Source organism: Mesoplodon densirostris, chromosome 14, assembly GCF_025265405.1.
Source record: "Mesoplodon densirostris isolate mMesDen1 chromosome 14, mMesDen1 primary haplotype, whole genome shotgun sequence".
In the NCBI taxonomy this organism is placed as follows: domain Eukaryota; kingdom Metazoa; phylum Chordata; class Mammalia; order Artiodactyla; family Ziphiidae; genus Mesoplodon; species Mesoplodon densirostris.
In genome coordinates, this window is record NC_082674.1 from 8,830,600 (window position 1) to 8,852,930 (window position 22,331).

The window sequence follows — 22,331 nt, forward strand, 5'->3', positions numbered from 1 at the left end:
TTTCCTACTCCTCTTCCGAGTTGGGCTGAAGGCAGCAGGTCCAGGGATTGGCCAGGGGATCACCTCAGTTGTCCTGGCTGAGTCACAGCTGGGTGACTGCTTGGTTGCAGACAGCACGGCAAGGGCCCTCCCAGGGGGACTCCAGCCAGGGCAGGATCAGCAGGGCAAGGGCTTTCGTGAATCCAGCTCAGTTTATACTGAAACGTGATCTAGTGTTTTCTCCTCATTGCTTGTTGGAAATAAATTCTCCCTGCAGAGTCTGGGCTTGTTTACATGCAGTGGAAGTAATGGGGATAGCAGAGAAAGGTAGCAGATGACCCTAAACTTCTACCTAGAGCCAGCCGGCTTCTTCAACGAGCACCAGAAGCCTTCCCCTTCCCGACATGTCTGGGATGGCTGGAAAAAATCTCAGTCTTAGACTGGCCAGAACTGCACTCGTGTTTTCCTTCCAAGCCCGCATCTTCCGTCTTCCTTCTGCATCTCAGTAAAGAGCACTAAGGTAGGCGAGGAAGGAGAGGCTGGCTGCCCCGGCACTTCCTGCGAGGGAGGCTCCGCCGCCTGGGGCCGGGCGGGCCCTGAAAGTAGCCGAGTGGCCCGAGTCTCTTGAGGCCCCTCGCGCCACCCCGCTCGCCCCGCCCCCGGGGGCCGGGCCGCGCACACCGGGAGCGCGAGGCGGGCTGGGTGTTTGCATACAAAGGCGGCCAAGCGCGCGGCGCCGCAAGGTGAGTAGCAGCTTCCACGTCGCCAGTCTGCCGTGTCGAGTCTCCGTGGAGCCCCGGTCAAACCCCGGCCGCCGCCGAGGTAGGGGCCGCAGCCTCTGCGGGGCCGGGTTGGGTTGGGCAGGGCGGGGCGCGGCCCAGGGGCGGGGGGCGCGGTCGGGCCGCTGCCGGCCGGGGGATGCTGGACGATGCCCGGGGACCACACTCTGTCCCCGCGGCCCTTTCGGGGCAAGTGTTTCGGGAAGGGAGGCGGAGAACAGGCCCAGGGACCCGGCGGCCTCATGAGCTTCCCTCGGGCCTTCTCCCAAAGGGCTGACCTTGATCGGCGTGGCGAACTCGAGGGGTGGCCGCGGGACTCCGTCCTGGCAGGACGTGTGGGTTGTACCTGGGCAACCAGCAGCCCTTGCTTAGCGCCGGGGACTTTCATGAAACTCTTCGGGGAGGTGGAGGTGGGTTATTTAGGATTCCTGCTTTGCTCTTGAGGAAACAGGCTCGGGGAGGTTGACTTACGTGCCCAAGGTCACACAGCTCCTGGGCGGCAGGCTGAGCCCGGGTTGGAATCCTGGTTCTCGGATTACATACAGTCTGGTCCCTCCTCTGCCAGCTTCTGTGCACCTTTCCTGCAGCCTGCTGGGTTCTAGGCCTTCCATCAGATGCCCCTGCGAATAATTTTATTTTGGGGAAGACAGGGAAAATGTAGGATGAAAAGTAGTGTTTTGGAAATAAGTTGAAGTGCCGTGGAGCAGGGGTGTGTATAGATAACCGGCTGGTCATTTGCGTGGAGGGTGGTGGCTGGAGAACGCAGATGTCAACCCCGTTTTTGACCAACAAACAGGAACTTGACTAAAACAACTGGACGTGTTAATTCAGAGAGTTTTTAGAGCCCAGTAGTTTCCAGGAGTGTTTTGGAGAGATGAGCTTATCAACTGTTTTTATGGGAGGGGGCGGGTAATGGGGGGGTGATTGTGAAATTTACTGTTTGTCCCTGTTCTATAATTTGGGTCTTATGAATTAAAGTAAGCAATTGTGGAAGGTACAGCAACTGAGAAATAAACACACACGGACGCGTCTTCCCCCCAGAAATGGTGGAAATCTAAGAGTTTGTCTTCTGGTTCTGTATTTTGATAATGCTTCATTCACATCTGCCGACATCTGTTTTATTATCGAGTGTTTTTGTGTATGGGTGTGTGGTTGGAGCTTTTATGCTTGTTTGTGTGGAGGGCTGTATGGTGTGGAGCCAGGCCTGGACAGAGCCCTGGACCTGAACTTAGTGGGCCTGGAGGCCTGAGCTCTCGTCTGGGTTCTGCGTTAGCTTGGCAGTGGTGCCCTGCCCAGGTGCCTTCACCATCCCGGGTCTCAGTTGTCCAAAATCTCAGCACTCTGGAAAAGAATGGCTGCAGAGGACAGACTTGCTGAGTTTTGTTGCAAGAGAGAGAACTTGGGCACTCGGGTGGGGCACCGACGGATCTCCTGGTCTTGAGGGGACCTCGGAAAGGCTGGGAAGTCTGCCCTAGGAGGGGGTAGTGTGGCCAGCCTGGCCAGGAGGAAGTCTGTAAGCCTAACCCCCACCCAGTCAGCTGTGTTCAGGGTCCTGGACCAGAGGGTGGGGGTGGAGGGCAGGAGATGGAGAGAGATTTCAAAAGAAGGGCCTGAGGCCTGTGGGGCACACAGGCTGGTGCAAAGAACTTGGCTTTGTAGTTTTAGCCACTTACCCACTTGTAACTTGGGCCAAAAACACATTCTCTTGAGTGTCTCTTGAGTGTTTCTTCTCCTAGGCAATGAAGAGAGAATCACACCCATTTGCAAGTTATGGTAAACAGATCTACAAGAGCCCCTGGGAAAGAATGCGGGGTCCCTGTGGTCACTGCTATTTTAAGGGAGGAACACAGGGCGCCAGTGAGGAGGGCTAATTGTAGAGTTGGGACAGGCCTGCCTGACACTGGCCTCTGGGCTGTAAATCAGCGCTGTGGGACCCCCTCTCACACTGTGAGTTGGCCTCCCCTGGGTCCTTTCTCTTCTTGGTTCAAGGTCTAAAAGGTACCTAAATGTGACGAATTGATTTGGGCAGGGGTGCCGATGGGGATGGGTGACGGTGAGGCTGCAGGCAGCTCATTCCAGGGAAGGCCTGTTGGCGGGAATGGCCTTTGGAGCATTTTGAAAAAGACCTAGAAGGCGGTGGTCCAGTTGGGACACTGAGGCTGGTGGTTTGACCTGTTTGCACTTCAACTTCCTCAGCGTGACCGAGCCATGAGAACTGGGAGCTGTTGAGGTGACAAGGAACGTGCGAGGCCGCGACGCCCGGTCAGCGCTGGGGCGAGTGCCCTGGGGAGGGCGGGTGATGTCCCACTTCTTAGGTTTCACTGAACCCTGGCCGGGTTTATTACGCCCGAAGCCCACTCACTTAGAATCAGTGGGATTTGTGAAAAGAAGTGGAGCAAAGTCCGAGCATGCCCGTCAGCGGGAGCTTTCTGAGCTGTGGGCAGCGGGTCTAGAGAGAGCAGGGGCCTGACACCTGCCTTCATTCCTGGGAGCAGGTCCAGCTGGGGGGGATGCAATGTGCCGGGCTCGGGATACCCTCCTGACAGTGCGGGGGAGCTGTCAGGGAGACCGTGACCTGCCCCCCTGTCCTGTGTCCTCCACACTTCCCTGTGGGCCCCTTCTCCTTCCCCTTCCCATGTCTCCCCCCCCACCCCACTTTTTATTTAAACAACAAGAAGTGAATACTGACACAGGCCAGTATTCTTCACAGCGTGGCCTGTCACCCTCTGGTTCTAAAATCAGTTTAGTACGCCCATGGGCATTTTAGAAAAGGTGAAATAGAACAGAAGAGAAAATCCCAGACCCGGACATACTAATCTGAGGTTAGGTATTGTTGGGTGAAACTTGTTTAGCTGAGACGCGCGTGTGTGTGTGCATGTGTGCCCCCGCATGCGAACTCTGGTGGAGGGAAGCCGGGTGTATGAGACCGAGTGCCTGGTGTGTGGGGAGGGGCCTGCGTGTGTCAGGTGTTGGGCAAAGGGACAGGGCTCCGTCTGGAGAGGATGCTTTTCCGCGCTGGTGATGGAAACCGCATCTCTCAACACACTGAGCAGGTTTGGGATTCTTGCGACAACGTTTCTTCCTGGTGCTGAATGCTGGGCTTTCGGGTAAAGAGCTACAGGTTGTTAGAACAGAGTCATGGCTCTGCATCAACGGCCTGTTTACTCCTAAGGCCGGCCACAGACCCTGCATTCGAGACACCCTGTGTGCCCAGGGCTCCTGGGACACGATCAGCACGCTTCCACCATGTGCCTTCTTCCCGGAAGGCCCGTTATCTCCTTGACACATGTCTTCTCTCTTTTTGGTGAAAGCTTCCTCTGCATTGATTGGTCTCTCTAGGCATCCACCTTTGGTTTACAAAAGATAGAAGCAGCGAGGGTCGTGGGATAACCGGGCACCCACAAGGCAGCTCCCCGCTTTGGCCAGAGAATTTCCTGCTGGTGAACTCTGCATCACCCCAGCCTGTGGCCCAGTCTTCGGGTTGCCTTTGGGCTCAGATTTTTGGATAAAATGGAAATGTATTCCCAGCCTATTGGAATCTAACCATACCCTTCTGATATTTCTGTATTAATTCCAACCAGTAGTATTCTTTGGCCCTGTCTTTTTGGGAGGGTGCGATCTAAATAGTTGACGTACGCAAAGCGCTGTCAGGCTGCAGCCTTAACTCACAGTCCAGCCTTTGGTGCCGTTTGTGACCAGAGGGTTAGCACCTGGCTTTCGTTTGGCCGTGCACTTGGAAAAGAACTCCACGTATACCCATCCTATGAGGTGGGTGCTGTTAGGGTCGTCCGTTTTATAGATACGAGACTGTGCGGCCGAGGGTCGGTCAGTCGTTCATGGTCATGGCTTAGCAGGTGGTGGAGCTGGGAGGTGAAGGCCAGCTGTCTGCCTCTGCGGCTCAAGCTCTTACCCCTGAGCTGTGGGCAGCACTCTTGAGCATCCAGGTGATATTTGAGTGGAGGGAGCAGGGTTCGTGCAGAAATCACAAAAGCAGGGCTTTCTTTTTGGCCAAGACGCAGACCTGGACGGAGGGCCCTTGCTGGGGTGTAAAGAGAGGCTGCAAGCCCTGTGCTCCATTCGTGAGTTACGGGGGGATCGGGGTCTAAACCTGGGCCTGTTTTTCCAGCACATTGGCCACCGGGGTAGTTCAGCCGCCTCCACCCTCCACCACCCAGACCTTTTGTGCTCCTTGGCAAGGACCTGAGAACACTCATCACACGGGATTGTAAGATCGGAGCGTTGCACAATCCCAACGCTGGAGGAGTGGTCACCCATCTGACCTTTCTGACCAAAGCGGGACCACCCCGCATCGCCCCCTCCTGTCCAGCAGTTTCAGTGCTGGGGAGACCCTGACACCGAGCAGACCAGAGTTTGCCATCCCTCCCCCAGTTCTCTGAGGTCATTAAAAATTAACGTTAAAGCAGTACATGCGCATGTAGAAAACAAAACCCAGGAAACAACGCTTTGGAGATATTCGTGATGAAAAGTGAAGGTCTCCTCCTCTTCCCCAGGCCTGTTCCCTAGGGTCAGCCTGTGAACCTTGTTTGGTATGTACATCAGTCCATAATTTTTTTGTGCATATGAGAATATGTATAAATGTAATTCTTAGAAATGGGTTCATATTATAAATATTTTTGTACTTTTTTCACACAGTATATGTACCTTTTCATGTTAGTATTTGGAGAACTACCTCTCCCTCTCTCTTTTTTTTTTTTTTTGCGGTATGTGGGCCTCTCACTGCTGTGGCCTCCCCCGTTGCGGAGCACAGGCTCCGGACGCGCAGGCTCCGGACGCGCAGGCTCAGCGGCCATGGCTCACGGGCCCAGCCGCTCCGCGGCATATGGGATCCTCCCAGACCGGGGCACGAACCCGTATCCCCTGCATCGGCAGGCGGACTCTCAACCACTTGCGCCACCAGGGAGGCCCTCTCTTTTTTTTTTTTAACAGCCTCATAATATTCAATTATATGGTGTGGGTGGTCCCTAATTTACTTAACTGAAGTCCTGTAGATATTTGTTTCTCATTTTCCTTATTATAATCAGTGCCTTGATTACTGTTTTGTACGTAGCAGAAGAATTGCTGGAGTTTGCTGGTGTGTGCAAACAATGACAGCTATTGCCACCATGCTTACCCCGTTTATTACCCCACCGGCAGGGATGGGGGAGTGTTCGTTTTTTCCTGTTCTCACCAACCCCTCAGGTTTTTACAAAATGCTTTGATTTTGGACCACCTGAAAGGCCTCCTTTGATTTGCATATCTTAAATTATGAATAGGATTGAGTATCTTCTCATACATCATTGACCAAATGGACTTTTTTCTCTGTGAACTCTCTCTCTCTTTTGCTCATTTTTCTGTTGGGTTGGTTTGAGGCCATCTTAAATTGACATTAATATTTTAGAGGTGGATGGTATTAGCAAAGCCACAGGGTTATGAGAGCTATGGCTGGGGTATTGAATTTTGGCAGAACTTCCAAGAAAGCAGTGTTTCTTGGCAATCTGTGAACCCTGGAGAAGGATTCTGCCAATTTTGGATGAAATGCTGATTTTTCTGGTGTCACAATGAGGTGAGAAGTCATGAGGCCTCCATTCCCTCATCTTGACGAGTGTTCGCAGCGCTGCCCTCTGGACCCATAAGAGACTGGGGTAGCTGGCGCGTTTGTGCATCTGCTGTGTGCCCAGAGTGTGGGGCTCCTCCCCTGTGGGCGGCCTTGAAGGAGGAGAAAATCTCCTCGGCCTTCCCTCTCTGTCTTTGCTGAGTGCCTGGTGTTATTCTGGACGCCCGCTTTCCTGACTGACTTCCGCAGAGTGGCAGCCCCCTGCATCCTGGACACACTCACGCCCCACGCCTCCTGCCATATACCCTGTGTCCCGCAGGATGGCCTGCAGCTGGCTCGCCTTTCCTCTGGGCCTGGAGCTGAGCTGTGATGGGCAGGACCTGCTTAATTCAGAGAGGGCTTTGGCGCGGGGACCCCAGGGCGGGCTGGTTTCGCTGCTTCATCACTTTTGTCAGGAAGTATTGATATTAGTCTGACCTGCAAGCTTTTCAAAAGCATCGCAAGTTTTTCTGGTGAATTTTTCTTACTTTGGACCAGAGTGCCTCCTGAAGAACACTGGCCTGCCAGTCAAGTCCCTGCATCCCCAGGGGTACCGACGGACACAGAAGTTTGCTCTCTTGCATACGAAGGTTCTCTTAGTGCTCTGTTCAAGATGGTCGGACATGGGCTTCCCTGGTGGTGCAGTGGTTGAGAGTTCGCCTGCCGATGCAGGGGACACGGGTTCGTGCCCCGGTCCGGGAAGATCCCACATGCCGCGGAGCGGCTGGGCCCGCGAGCCATGGCCGCTGAGCCTGCGCGTCCGGAGCCTGTGCTCTGCAACGGGAGAGGCCACAACAGTGAGAGGCCCGCGTACCGCAAAAAAAAAAAAAAAAAAAAAAAAAAAAGATGGTCGGACTAACCCATGGGGCAGCTGCTGCCGGACTCACCTGGTCCAGACTGGCCAGGGGGAAGGGACTTGTCCCAGCGTGTGCTGTCAGCGCGGCAGGGGTCGGCGTGAAGCCCAGGCACCTGGACTTCCGGTCTGGCGTTGTTTACGCTGCGTCACGCTGCACCTAAGTCATACTTCCTCGTTGGTATTTTGTATATAATTTATCACACCTGCCCACTGATAAATATCAACGCACAGCGCCCTGAAGAAAGATGTGCCTCTTTGCCGTAACTGTAAATATCACGAGGAAGATACGCTGTTTATAAACCAATTTCATGTCCATGTAAGTCTTATTAGTCATAATATCAGTTTTGGAATTTCTTAGAAATTGTCTTTTTTTAATGCTTTGTATGAAAACCAGCGTTTGCCTCATAACCTCCCAGGTGAATGTGATCTTGGCCAGTTCCGAAGCAGCACGATGTTTATGTTGATACTCAGAGCTGGTCAGACCTCACATTTGGACCCCAGACGTGGAGACAGAGTCTGGAATGTGCCCAGCGGAGATCAGCCAGGGGTGATGGGTGGAGGCCCCCCACCCATCCCTGTGAGGCCCGGCTAGAGTGCTAGGGCACAAGGGACAGTCACACAGCCGTCCTCAGATGAAGAGAGAGACGTCCCGGGGCTTCAGGGAGCTGTGGGGAGAACCCCAGGGAGGCAGCTTCTGTCGTGTCCTCGAGGAAGAATGGTCCTAGCTAATGATTCACTTTGTTATACAGCAGAAACTAACACACCATTGTAAAGCAATTATACTCCCATAAAGATGAAAAAAAAAAAAAAAGAACTTCACTTTGAATTTATTAAAAATAAATGGAAATACTTATTTCAAAAAAAGCCAAATGGCTTAAATACGCCCAGGGGCAGATGCTCGCTCTCCCAGAGCAAATTCTTCAGTGTCCAGAAAGCTTATAGATGGACGTCCACGTTCAGTTGTTCAATAACTGAGCCCGCTAAGATGTAAGACTTCCAGCTTCTCAGGACAGGAATTAGCCTTGGCTGGTGCCAAGCCCCGTGCCGGGCACAGGTGAGCTTTTGTGTCATCTGGGTGCAGGGGGAGTGGACGTGTGTGGGAAGGGGTGGGATTGGCTAGTTACTCACCAGTCCTCAGAGGTGACTTTCAGACGCTTGAGGTAGATGTGGATAAACAGGAGGAGGAGAGGGTTTTATCCATGGGTATTTAATTTAGATTTTAATGGTAAAACCTCTTTGCCCTTTTTCTTCGTTAACTCAAAAGTAATGAGACCCTTTGCAGAGCTGCGAGGTCCCTGGGGCATGGCCCTGACTATCAGCTGCTGGCAGGGCTCAGCCGAGCCTGTGTGCCTGCCCCGAGCACCTTCTGCTTACCTGCGTGTGCCACCTGGAGATGGCAGAGGATGAGGCTGGTCTGCCGCTCCTGGACCAACCGGCCAGCACAGACATACCCCTGGAGCAAGCAGACCAGTTTCCAAGACAGCAGATAACTCTTAAAATGTACCGTGGTGGATAACTTTGCCTTCACCGTTGGAGAAGTGAATATATTTTTAAATGCTGTGCGTTATATTTACCTTTCCGCAGGAATTTAAAGTCTGCGTGCGCTGCCCCATAGGTAGGTCGGACCATCAAGTCATACGGGAGGTTGGCAGGATTGTCATAGTGTTGGATATAGACTGAACCTGGGTTTGGATAGTACTTCTACCCCTTACCCTGCCCAGGTTGTATATAGACTCTCTGCAAACTGGGAAAATTATATCCCTTGCATCATTATGATAACTAAGCACACAATTTAAACTCTTGATTATTATCCCATCTGGACAGTGTACCAGCCTTAATGGTATGTGAAAACGGACAGCAGGTTTAAAGGCTGATTTGCTACGTTCTTGTCTTCGCCTAGCGTTGCCGGTAAATATGCACTCAGTGGATATTGAGAAGTCCCTCAGATGCGCTCCTTTGACCAGAGTAGCTGGCAGGCTGGCCCGCTGGCCCCGGAGAGCAGTAGCTGGTTGGGTTTCTGGGGGTGTAAATCCTGGTGCTGATCACAGGAACACAAAGTCAGGCCTCGCCCTGCGTGATGTTGGGTTGGTTTTCCAATTAGAACACTCCCTGCATGTGCCTTAGACCCAGATTCCACAGGAGTCCCTTAGGCACCTGCTGTGAGGGGAGAGTTGACAGAGCACAGGGCTGCTGTGTGCACAGGTGGTGGATTCCTGGCAGGCTCGCTCCAGGAAGCCATGAGTCATCCTGAGGACAGAAGTGCCAAAGATGTCTTCAGATCCCAGACTGAATGAAGGAGGGTGTCTGACCTTTTAGGCCTTGAGGACTGTGGGGGAAGGTTTTGGATTGACCTTCTGCAGCCCCGAGGAGGGGTAGCTGAGGGAGGTGTGAACGCTTGTGAAAATGTCACACCCAGAGCCCACGACTGAGTCCGACTTATCGAGTCATTTGCTCAGGGAAGAAATGGCAGACGTTTGGCCTGTGCTTTCCAAGGGCAAAGACCTTTTCAAAGTCACCGTCTTGTACCTCGCTCTTGGTGACAGCGGCGAGGCCTCATCAGAGAGGCCGTGTGAAGACCTGGCCGCCGTGCACACAGCTCACAAGTGCCGGAGGAAGGCGAGCACATCCAGGTCTTCGGAGCCCCATTGACTAAACACATACGCGCACCTGAAAGCGGAGAGCTATGTTTATCTGTGACCTTACTGAGGACTACAGCCTGGGTGCTCCAGAGAGGTAAGGGGGGAGCCAGGGGATAGAGGAATTTTTTGCTGAAAACAAAAAATGTAGTTGAGCATCAAAAGATTACTGCTAATGACAAAACCCCAGACATCTCAAGTTAAAGATTTGAGGGCTTGTCTATGTGTGGGAAGATGCAGGAATCTGGGCTCACTGAAATGAATTCTTTGAAATAGATTTTAATTGTCTAGAGCCGGTATCCTGTTTTTCTCCATCCTGAGTTCCCTTCAGGGTGCACCGTTGGGGTGGCTGCAGTGGCGGGTGGCTCGATGGTGGGGCGACATTCGTTGTTTACCAGAATGGCAGGCAACGTTATTTGTTTACTGAATTGGCAGGCAGCATTTTTTTTTGTCCACACTCCCAATTTTATGCAGTTTCTATTTTTCATACTTATCCTTTATCTTTCATGGCCTGTTTGTTGTCAAGAAACGTGTTATGAGCTTGTTACCTAAACTGCGTTTGTAGTGAATTTAGTTGGGGGCATTGTCTTCATGAGTTTTATGTTCCTGGGAGAGAACAATTCCCGTTTTCTTAATTTCTTCTAATTTTTGAATTTTAGCACTGTTCCCCTCATACCCAGACTTGCTAAGCTACTTTGAGGCCGTGTGTGAGCACGTCTGGAATTTTTTATGATGGGACAGAAAAAAATTCCCAAACAAATCCCTGACCGCTACATCCCCCTGCCAAAAAACAGAAAACAAAAAAACCCCCAACAACCCTAACACACAAAAACAACTCCAAACCCCTGGTTTCTTTTTTTTTTTCTTTCTTTTTTTTTTTTTTTTGCGGTACACGGGCCTCTCACTGTTGTGGCCTCTCCCGTTGCGGAGCACAGGCTCCGGACGCACAGGCTCAGCGGCCATGGCTCACGGGCCCAGCCGCTCCGTGGCATGTGGGATCTTCCCAGACAGGGGCATGAACCCGCGTCCCCTGCATCGGCAGGCGGACTCTCAACCACTGCGCCACCAGGGAAGCCCAGAACCCCTGGTGGGATGAAAACTTGCTTTTATGTTGTTATGCCCAGGTCATAGAATCATCAACTTAGAGCTCCATTCTTTTTTTTTTTTTGGCGGTACGCGGGCCTCTCACTGCCGTGGCCTCTTCCGTTAGAGCACAGGCTCCGGACGCGCAGGCCCAGCGGCCATGGCTCACGGGCCCAGCCACTCCGCGGCATGTGGGATCTTCCCGGACCGGGGCACGAACCCACGTCCCCTGCATCGGCAGGCGGACTCCCAACCACTGCGCCACCAGTGAAGCCCTAGAGCCCCATGCTTGAATTTCCTTTACAACCTCTTTGTTGGATCGTGGCTGAGATTCTTTGAATACTCCCATTGATGCTGGGCTCACTCCCTCTAACGAGTCAGTTCTCTTAGAAGCTTGGTCTCACAGCTTGTGCTTTCCACCCTGGCTCTGGGATGGCCTCTCTCTGATTCCGACTTTCATTACAATCTCTGATCACTGGGGTGGCACTCGCTACCCTGTAAACGTGTGCCGAACGTTACCGACTTTTACAAGTAGATGACTGCCATCTGTTTCGCTAAAGCCACGCGACTTCGATACCAGTTCCGTCCAGCAAGAAGGGGAGGCAACGCTACGCACAGCAGGACAGGGGGGGCCTGGGGTTCAACCTGGGCTCCCGTCCTCACTGCCGCTTACCGGCTGTGCCGCCCTGAACACCACGCAAGCCCGGCGCCCTAGTTCCTTGTCGGAAATGGGGTAATGATGTCGGTCCTGAGTACTCAGCTTATGCAAAGGAGTTTCATAGATTTGCATCAGATGAGCTGCCCTGGGCAAAGGAGTTTCGTGTGTCGTGAAATGCTGAACAAATGTCGTGTGGAGGCTTGCTTGGCCTTTCACCTGGGATTCAGGAAGAGGTGATTATTAGTGATTAGTGGCCTGCTGAGGGTTTGCAGCACCCACGGGGTGGGCGTTAGGTCTGATGGCTCTGGAGTATTCCTTGTTCTCCAGAGTCAGTAGGCACCTATCGTGGTGTTCTAAGCCCATTAAAATCTTTCTCCAAACCATCATTTTATCTTCTTTGCCTCCACTTTATCTCCCTGGAGTTCCTGGTTGTTGCATCAGGTAAGAAGCATGTGCGTCCAGACTGCACCTGCAGCTCCCCGGAGAGCCTCACGGAAACAAGGATCGGTCTGGGGGCGGGGGGGGGCTGGGGTGACCGACAGAAAGTTAACATCATACAGCAGTAGAATTTGTTTTCTCAGAGAGCCGGAAATTCTGTTTCATTCTGGATGTCCTTTCAAAGATGATCCACAGGTTAGCCTTTGCTGAAATTCTAGTAAAGTCAGGGAATTTGTTTTCAATAGTTCTCTTTCATTAGCTTCTGGTACGTTTCCTCATTTCTCTTTATCTGATGACCTGTCTCCTCGTTCCTCATTAAAGCACTAGAATATTGTGCCCACCCGTGTGGCCGTGTCTGCCCTGGGGGCCCCCTCTGTGACATAGCTCCGCATCCCCCTACCTGCCACCGCTGCAGTCCTGTTCTGCCACAATGGTCCCCAGGGAGAAATAGGCTTCTCCTGCACTGTGGTCCGTCACTCTGGGACATGCGTTTGTTTCAAAGTGGTAAGAGTAGGACCGAGGCAGCTTTGATCGTGCATCCTCTGTTTCCATCGAACCAATGCAAAGGCGTTCCCAACCAATGAAGCATTTTCACTTTTTGGAAGACAGTCACCGTATAGATTTAATTCAATCACGTCATTCCACACGTACCTAGCTTAATAGACAAATACAAGAGGTTAGGCTCCTGGCAAATGCTGAAGAATGGAGTCAAAGGCAGCCTGGGAAGTTAAAGGAAACACGGTCGTGTGTGGCCGCAACATCTCCTGGGTCCCTGGGACCGGCCGGGTGCCCAGAGATGAGCAGGCCCCCTCCCTGTCCTCAGGGAGGGCAGGCAGCTTGGTGGATGGGGTCTCTCCAGCCACTTGACAAACGACAGCGTGCATTTATCAAGCAACTGCCCAGGATGGGAGGGGTTGGTGTTAACTGAACAGGAGGGCCACTGGAAGGTTCAGTTTGCAAAACAATGAGTGATTTTGGGCGGGTAGATGAACAAGGTATCCTGACATGCAGATGAGGACGTGGAAGACGCGATGGGAAATACAGGTTAAGGGGTGATTGTAGAACTCTTGCGGGACTTAAAGAGATGAAGGTAGAAGGAAATGATGAAGGTGAGAAAGGTTTAACAAAAATGGTGATTCTGAGAATTGTGTTTATTGAGACAGTTTTGCACTCTTTTTGACTTTTGCTAAGGTGAGGTTTCTCAGCCCCAAGTCCTGATCCACCAGCCTTCCTGGAGAGGAGTAACTCTGACTTGGGTGTCGCCTATCGTAGCATCACTGTGTCACGGCCGGGAAACACAGCCACAGTATGAAAATGGAGACACTGTTATTTCCTAGATAACATGCCTTCGATAATAGTCTCCTTGACAGAACCCAGACTGGGAAGGGAATTAAAATCACTTTTATCCACTTGCATAATAAATGAGCGGGAATGATTCCTGAATTGACGATTAAAGGGACTGGCCTAAAATAATTCAAAGCCACGTATTTAGGTTCTTTTTTAAAAATATTTATTTATTTAGTTTTGGCTGCGTTGGGTCTTCGTTGCTGCGCGCGAGCTTTCTCTAGTTATGGCAAGCGGAGGCTGCTCTTCATTGCGGTGCGCAGGCTTCTCATTGCGGTGGCTTCTCTTGTTGCGGAGCACGGGCTCTAGGTGCGCGGGCTCAGTAGCTGTGGCTCGGGTGTCTAGAGCGCAGGCTCAGCAGTTGTGGTGCACGGGCTTAGTTGCTCCGCGGCATGTGGGATCTTCCTGGACCAGGACGTGTCCCCTGCATTGGCAGGTGGATTCTTAACCACTGCGCCACCAGGGAAGTCCCTAGTTTTAATAATTGATGCTCTTCAAGCTGAAGACACTGTTGATTATGAATGTTGTAGATAGAATCCCCAGTGGGAATAAGCTTTTGGATTTTTGTGTTCCATGGTGTATTATCTATTTGGGTCTAATACCACTACTGCAGTGGTTTCTAACTTACGGAAGAGTATCCAGAAAGACGCTGTTCCAATGGCATGGAATAATCTTAGAAAATTAGTAGTATTCCAGGAGGTCAAGCTGGAAGATGTCATGTTGAGAAAAATATATTTACCTGTTTCCTAACCTCAGAGTTAAGCACAGCTTAGAGAGCCCCAGTTTGGCCAGAGGGTTTTTTTGGAAGTTTGGCTCAGCTTTCCTTGAAAAACTTTTTTTTTTTTTTTTTTTTTTTTTTTTGTGGTACGCGGGCCTCTCACTGTTGTGGCCTCTCCCGCTGCGGAGCACAGGCTCCGGACGTTCAGGCTCAGCGGCCATGGCTCACGGGCCCAGCCGCTCCACGGCATGTGGGATCTTCCCGGACCGGGGCACGAACCCGTGTGCCCTGCATCGGCAGGCGGACTCTCAACCACTGCGCCACCAGGGAAGCCCAGCTTTCCTTGAAAAACTTTTGAACGAGGGTTGTGGAATCCCATTTCACGTGGTCAGTGAAGCCTTGTCAGGTGAAGCAGGTGTTTCCTGCCAAATTCTGAGATTAAAATCAAGAGATTGAAAAGTAACTTGGAATGGGGTGAGTGGAGAACAGGTGTCTCAAAGCTGTTCAGTGGAAGTTGCAGCATTTGTTTTGTGTACAGGTTTTGCTCATCTCTGGCTTCTCTTGAGGTCCTGAAGGCACCTTCTTCTTCAGGGCAAATGTTCCCCTCAGCGCCTGCTCGTGTGTCTCTGCAGACACCGTGGCAGGAGGGAGGTGAAGGGTGTCAGGGAGGGGGACTCTGGCTGGCCTGGCTACTTCACTGACATCAAATTAGCTTCTTCCTTGAGCCTTTTACTTCACACAGAACTGACGGAAGTGAAACTTGGGAACCGGCGCCCAGCTGGTTTATTCTTGTATTCGGTACCTATTCGCCAGCATGTATTTACAAGAGACCCTGGACGAGGGGAAGGTCAAGGAGAGTGTGGTTGCCTTCACGCCCCTCGGCCAGGCAGGCACTGGAGGTGACGTGGGTCCAAGCTGTCACTAAAAGAAATTTTTTAACCAAATAATGGTTCATCTTCCTGAAACGAGTTTTGGTTAATGCAGTATTCTGCTTTACCCTCCTTGTAAAAATTTTTTTTAAATGGTGGTAAAATGCACATGACATAAAATTTATTCATTTAACCACTTTTTTTTTTTTTTTGCAGTACGCGGGCCCCTCACTGTTGTGGCCTCTCCCGTTGCGGAGCACAGGCTCCGGATGTGCAGGCTCAGCGGCCATGGCTCATGGGCCCAGCCGCTCTGCGGCATGTGGGATCTTCCCGGACCGGGACACGAACCCGTGTCCCCTGTATCGGCAGGTGGACTCTCAACCACTGCGCCACCAGGGAAGCCCCATTTAACTACTTTTGAGTGAACAGTTCAGTAGACTTAATGTAATACATGCATGTGGTTGTGCATTCACACAGTGGACAGTCACCATTTAGCTCCAGAACTTTTCTCATCTTGCACAACTGAAGCTCTTTCCCCATTAGACACTGTTCTGCCTTCTGTTTCTATGGGTGTATCTGCTCTAGGTACCTCAGATAAGTAGGAGCATACAGTATTTGTCCTTTTGTAACTGGCTTGTGTCTCTTAGCGTAATGCCCTCAAGGCTCATGCATGTTGTAACATGTGCCAGAATTTCCTTCCTTTTTAAGGCTGAGTAGTATTCCGTTGTGTCTATAATACTGCATTCTGTTTATCCATTTATCCACCTGTGGCCGCTTGGGTTGTTCCCACCTTTTGGCTGTTGGGAGTAATGCTGCTGTGAACACGGGTGTGCAGGTTATCTCTTTGAGACCTAGCTTTCAGTTCTCTCGACTGTATACCCAGAGGTGGCATTGCTAGGTCATGTGGCAGCCCTGTCTTAAGTTTGTTGAGGGGTCACCATGCCGTTGCTGCACCGTTTTGCAATTCCTGCAACAGTGCACGTGGGTTCCATTTTCTTTACATCCTCACCAGTGCATGTTTCTTCCTACTTTTTAGGTAGCAGCCATCCAAATAAACGTGAGGTGGTCGTGTTCTCCCTTCTAAAAAACGGTCAGCGCCCAGTTTTGGCAGCCCCAGGGTGTAGATGTTGACAGTTCCTAGGAGCCTGTTGCCAGGTGGGGTCCTGACCCTGTCATCTGTTAAGGATTATAGACCAGATTTTCTGCCTCCAAGTAGAGGTGTCTTCAGATTTGTAGATAAGCTATTCAATAGAGGGGGGAGCTAAAGATATCAAAGCAACTTCTGATAATTTGTGGTTGGAAAAATACACCAGCCCATCCCGTGGCCCCCACAAAGGGAAGATCACAGGGCTGGAAATCGAGAAATCTGAGTCCAGCTCCATCTCTGCCGTTGGGGGAGCTTGGCCTGAGTCACTTACCATTTCTGGGCTTATTTCTTGAAAACGAGGGTGTTGGGGCAACAACTCAGTCTGGATCCTGCTAGTTTTGGAATTCTCAGGTTCTGCACAATAACCTGGAATTTACTCATTAGGAGGGGGGAGGGATGCTTTGGTCTTGAGGACAAGAGCAGAGAGCAACATTTCGTTTAAATTATGAAAGGTGCCCTTTCAGTTGCTAAGGATTGAGGAGTGCAGCCTTTATCTTTGGGACAGTTGGAGCTGGAATTGGACCTTACAGGTCACCTAGGCTGATGTCCTCATCTTACAGATGAGAAGCTAGGATGCAGAGATGGCAATAGCATCCAGTCATGAGCTTTCTCTTTCTTATGAATGAAAACTACTGGCTGGCGGGGCCTGAGGCCTTCTCAGGAGTGGTGCCAGCAGAGCAGTGAGCTGGCGTGGGTTCCGGACCTCAGTGCTGGGCAGGTGGTCACTGTCATTCGGGTGAGCATGGCTCCTATGTGAGGGTGATGAAGTTGGGGGAAGCTGTGGGGGATGGGGGAGGGGGGCTCAACAGAACCAAAGCCGAGGTAGTATTCCAGGCCTGTGATCTTGGGCGTTTGCCTCATGGCACGTTTGCTTGTCCTTAAGTTTTCCCATCTGAAAGGCCTTCTACCTACAGGGTTATTGTGAGAATCACGTGAACATGAGGCCATGCATATGAAAGAAATCATACAAAAATGTTATTTTTACTGCGGGTACCGCTGTTGAGTTAGAAGTTTATCTCTCTTAGTGAGCCCAGTATGTTAAAATCTAGGTTGACCATTGTGGTGATGATTTCTTTTATAAAATGATTCCCTAGAGGGAGTGTCAAGGTTACAAAGAATCCTTCTCTGTATTGTTCAGGAACTGTCCCCCCTCTCCTTTTGCATGAATTTAGTTAACCTGCGCCACTAAGCAGACTTAGAAGGTGCGTGATCTTCTGTATTCTCGTGCCTGGGCCTTTGTTAGCAGTGGGCGCTGTACAGCTAGGGAGCCAGGTCTTCGCGTCTGAATGTGTCTTTGGAAGGTCTGCCTGCTTCCTCCTCTGAGGGAATCCAGAGGGCGTCGTTTATTAAAGTTGCACAGCGAGCCAGAGGACTTTCTCACACTCTTTTCTTTGAAGCTTTTGTTCACTGACTTAGGTCTCTGGCTTGTTCTAAATTAGAATTAAATCAGCAGTTCTTGGCCTTCCCTGGTGGCACAGTGGTTGAGAGTCCGCCTGCCGATGCAGGGGACACGCGTTCGTGCCCTAGTCCAGGAAGATCCCACATGCCGCGGAGCGGCTGGACCCATGAGCCATGGCCGCTGAGCCTGCGCGTTCGGAGCCTGTGCTCCACAACGGGAGAGGCCACAACAGTGAGAGGCCCGCGTACTGCAAAAAAAAAAAAAAAATCAGCAGTTCTTGTTTGCCTGCAGGGCATTTGACTGACCACTTTTGAGCCTCCATTACCTGGTTGTGAAGCAGGGATGCTAGTATCACTTCTGCTTGTGTTGTAGGGGGTGAGGTGAGGCTTATAAAGGGTAGTTTTTTTTGTTTTTGTTTTTGTTTTTGTTTTTGTTTTTGTGCTGTACGCGGGCCTCTCACTGTTGTGGCCTCACCCGTTGCGAAGCACAGGCTCCGGACGCGCAGGCTCAGCGGCCATGGCTCACGGGCCCAGCCGCTCCGCGGCATGTGGGATCTTCCCAGACCGGGGCACGAACCCGTGTCCCCTGCATCGGCAGGCGGACTCTCAACCACTGCGCCACCAGGGAAGCCCTGTTTTTGTTTTTATAACTTGAAAGGACCAGGCTTGATTCTTGGCCTCCAGGAGAATCTGCCTTCACCAAGTGACAGGAAAACCACCTGGCAAAATAGAGACACATCGTCAGAGCGAGGAAGTTCACAGTTACAGTGTAACAGAGGCTCGTCAGGGCCAGGTGTGCACACGCGCTGCGGCGGCTGCTGGAGATGTCGTTGGGGCCCCGGGGCGGGTGGCGTCCATGTGGTCCCACGTGCTCCTGGGTGGGCTCCCTGAGGAACTGGGCTGTGTGGGCGAGGGCTGGAAGTCACGCTGCGTGAGCCCTGTGTGCTCAGGTGAAACTGGAAGCCTCCAGAGCGTCAAGTGTGCAGAGGGGAGGGCACACGAGAGTCTGGACTCGGCCCCGAAGTGTAGGCGTAGCTGGGGCTGGAGAAGGAAGGACCCAGCCAGGGAGGGACCACTGAGCAGAGCTGCGTCCCCGAGGGAGGCCGGGCCATTCTGAGTGTCCGAGTCACATCAGGGCGGGGGATGGGCAACTGGAGGGCGGGCCAGGCCGGCTGGGCAGCCAGGCGGGTGTGGCTCACGCCGGGGTGGCCGTCAGAGCCCCAGCCGTGAGGAGGGCCAGGGCTCGGTGCCGGCGGGGCTCCCGTTGCCCTGCGCCGCAGCGGCTCCCGGATTGGCGCTCTGCCTAGTTTCTTCCGTCACTGCCGCCTTTCAGGCTGGCATCCTGGCTTGTCCGCACCATCACCAGAAGCCACAGGTGGGTCTTCCTGCCTTCAGTGTCTTTTCTTGCCCGCCTTCTCTACGTTTTTAGCGCAGCGCTCTTTCTCAGTCACGGATCGAATCCTGATCTTGCGGTTCCCGAGTCCCCGACGGCTTCAGTTGCTACATCAGTTGCTACAAAGCACCTTCCGAGTCTCCTGGCAGGTGTCGGTTCTCGTCCTCCCCCTGCGTGTTCTCTGCCGCAGGCGCCACCCACTCTGTGCCTGTGCGCACACCTGTCTGTCTGCGGCAGCCTGTCCGCCTTCCTCTCCCGGGGAGCATCCCAGCCCTGCTCCCCACCCGTCGACGGTCGGCTCCTTCGGGATGGCTCTCCCCTTTCCCTGGACGTAAGGCCCTCAGCGTCTCCTTAAGTCCAAGCAGACACAACCACACGGACGTGTTTTCTCCTTCTCTCTCCTTCACGAGCCCGAGTCCCTCCGGGGGACGGGGTCTGCGTCTTTTTAATCTATGTTCCCAGCGCCAGGCCCCTCGTGGAGTGGAGGCCCTGGATGTTTGCTGAGTGGACTTCGGTTGATCGGCTGGGCAGACAAACCGAAGCCGAGCACAAGTGTCCCTCGAGATGTGAGAGCGTCGGGCGGGCAGAGAAGGACCAGGATGGAAACTGTTCAAAACAAAAGTCACTTACTTTTTCCTTCTCAAGTAAAAATAGTCATTTTTTTCTACCAGCATTATTAAACACCTACTCTTTTTGGCGTGGTGGGGCATATGAAGAGGTCTCAGATACGGTCTCTCTTCTCAAGAGTCTTAAGATTTGGTCTGTAAAACCTGCTCGTGATGACAGAGCAAGAGCCACACGTACCGTGGACTCAGAGAGGAAGAACCCGGGGACGACGGAGATCAGGCCTCCTGGGGTGGCCAGGCTTTGGGGTGGGGGAGCGCTGGGTGGGGCCCATTCCAGGGGAGCCAGATGCCCTGAGCTGGGTGTCTTTGAAGTCGGGCATGCGGTGCGTGCACGTTCACCTTGACCGGCTCTAGAGCCTGCCCCAAGTTAATCGTTTGTGCGCCTTGCTTGTGTCTCTGTTTCCTAGGCTCAAACCATGAATTACGTCGGGCAGCTGGCAGGCCAGGTGTTTGTCACCGTGAAGGAGCTCTACAAGGGGCTGAACCCTGCCACCCTGTCTGGATGCATTGACATCATCGTGGTCCGCCAGCCCAACGGGAGCCTGCAGTGCTCCCCCTTCCACGTCCGCTTTGGGAAGATGGGGGTCCTGCGTTCCCGAGAGAAGGTGGTACGTGACCTGGGGGACAGGCTCTCTCCTTAGAGAAAAATCCTCGCACTTCTGCGGCCTTATGTATCTGGAGCTCCTCGCGGACCCCGAGTTTTAGCTTTCCGTTGGAAAGGGCTGGTCCCTGAATTGACAGTTACTCAGAGTTTTCTGATTTCTATGATTGTGTACATTTCTCCAAGATTTAGTGGCGTAAACCCACTGTTTATTAAGCTCCGGGGGTTCTGTGGGTCAGGAATTTCACACCAAGTGCATCAGGCTGGCCTGTCTCTGCTCTTTGCCGCCTGGGGCCTCAGCTGAAGACTCAGGGCTGGGGGCTGGGATCCTGTGTAGATGCACTTGCTCACTCGGCTGGTGGCCCTTGGCTGGACTCTTAGCCGAGGCTGTCACCCAGACGCCGCCGCGTGGGCTCTCCATGTGGCCTGGGCTTCCTCACACCATGGCGGCTGGCTGCGAGGGCAGGCATCATCCAGGGGAGGGAGCCGGGCGGACTCTGCCTTCTTTTTCTGGTCTAGCCTCAGAAGCCACGTGGCCTCACTTGTGCTGTCCTCTGCTCACTGGGGCAGTCACAAGCCTGCGTGGACCCAGGATGGTGGTGGTGGTCCGGGAGTAGACCCCGTTTCTTGACCAGAGTGACCAATGGAGGTTTGGAATTGTGAGATATTTGGGGGATGTATGTGACTGAAGTGTATGTAGAGACCTGGTCATTGCCTGTGAGGTTTCCTGTTGTGATGAAGAACATATGTTTTTTCTTCAGGTTGACATAGAAATCAATGGGGAAGCCGTGGATTTGCACATGAAATTGGGAGATAATGGAGAAGCATTTTTTGTTCAAGAGACTGATAACAATCAGGTAAGGAAGGCTGGGTGGTGAAGCTCACTCCCACATTTTGAGCTTTGAGCAGTGCTCATCTGGGGGCGTGTGTGGAGAGGTGATACTGGTGCCGGCTGTGTGGGTGACGGAAGAGGAGAAAAGCGGCTGTTTACCTGTCCTCGGGATTTGAGCCACAGGGTGAGTGTGTGCTATGTCTACCCAAGACTCAGCAGTCCCATCCTGCTGCGTTTGCTCCCTGTTTCCAGGGAGACAGAGGAGTTGAATGACACTGGCCTGAAACCATCATCCAAAGCATACAAGTTATACTCGTGTGTCAAATCTCAGACGGATGAAATGTTCTAATTTTTGTCTAGTGAGTGACCAAATCACATTACTTTTTTACTATGAAAAAATGTTTAACAGCTCTGTTGAGATATAATTCTCACACCATGTGCTTTAGCCATCTCACGTGTACAGTTCTGTGGTTTTTAGTGTTTTCACGGATACGTGCAAGTCATCCCCGCAGTCAATTTTAGAACATCTTCATTGCCTCAGAAATAGACTCTGTGCCCTTTAGCTACACCTCCCCTATCCCTAAAGCCCTAACTCCCCACCACCCTGAGCACTAAGCAACCACTAATCAAACTTTCTGTCTCTATAGATTTCCCTGATCTGACCTTCCATCTGAACAGAATCACATAGTTTGTGGTCTTTTGTGCCTGACTTCTTTCATGTACCATAATGTTCTCAAGGTTCCTCCGTGTTGTGGCTGTGTCAGTACTTCATTCCTTTGTATGGTCGAATAATATTCCACTGTATCTGTAAACCTCATTTCGTTTATCTTTTCATGTGTTGGTGGACACTTGGGTTTGTTTCCACCTTTTGGCTGTTGTGAATAACGCTGTGTACAAGTTTTCGTATAGACACATGTTTTCATTTTGGGGGGTATATACCTGGGAGTGGAATTGCTGGGTCATACGTAACACTGAATTTACCACTGAGGAACTGCCAGACTGTTGTCCAAAGCTGCTGCACCATTTTACATCCCCACCAGCAGTGCATGAGAGTTCCGATTTATCTATACCCTCATCCATACTTGCTCTTTGACTTGGTGATTCTAGCCATCCTGGTGGGTGTGAGGTGGTATCTCATCATGGTATTGATTTGCATTTCCCTAATGACTACTGATGTTGAGCATTTTTTCATGTGCTTATTGGCCATTTGTATGTATTCTTTGGAGAAGTGTCGTTTTTTATTGGGTTATTTGTCTTTTTATCCTTGAGTTATGAGCTCATTATATATTCTAGATATGAGTCCCTTATCAGATAGATGATTTGTAAATATTTTCTGCTGTTGTGTGAGTCGTCTTTTCACTTTCTTAATGGTGTCCTTTGA

The 22,331-nt window shown here is 51.9% G+C and overlaps 1 protein-coding gene across 3 annotated transcripts in view; it reads left to right on the forward strand.

Moving 5' to 3' along the window:
* Positions 1 to 666: 666 nt before the first annotated feature.
* LPIN1 (lipin 1) overlaps positions 667 to 22,331 on the forward strand; it is a 72,800-nt gene continuing 51,135 nt past the window's right edge. Inside the window, exons 1-3 of one of the 3 annotated variants that reach the window (XM_060117045.1) lie at positions 667 to 722; positions 19,925 to 20,125; positions 20,880 to 20,975. In XM_060117045.1, coding sequence (XP_059973028.1) covers positions 19,934 to 20,125; positions 20,880 to 20,975 — 288 coding nt within the window. In that variant the 5' untranslated portion in view covers positions 667 to 722; positions 19,925 to 19,933. Of the gene's footprint in view, positions 802 to 19,924; positions 20,126 to 20,879; positions 20,976 to 22,331 lie in introns of all 3 variants that reach the window. The other 2 variants (XM_060117043.1, XM_060117044.1) reach the window with 2 other exon arrangements.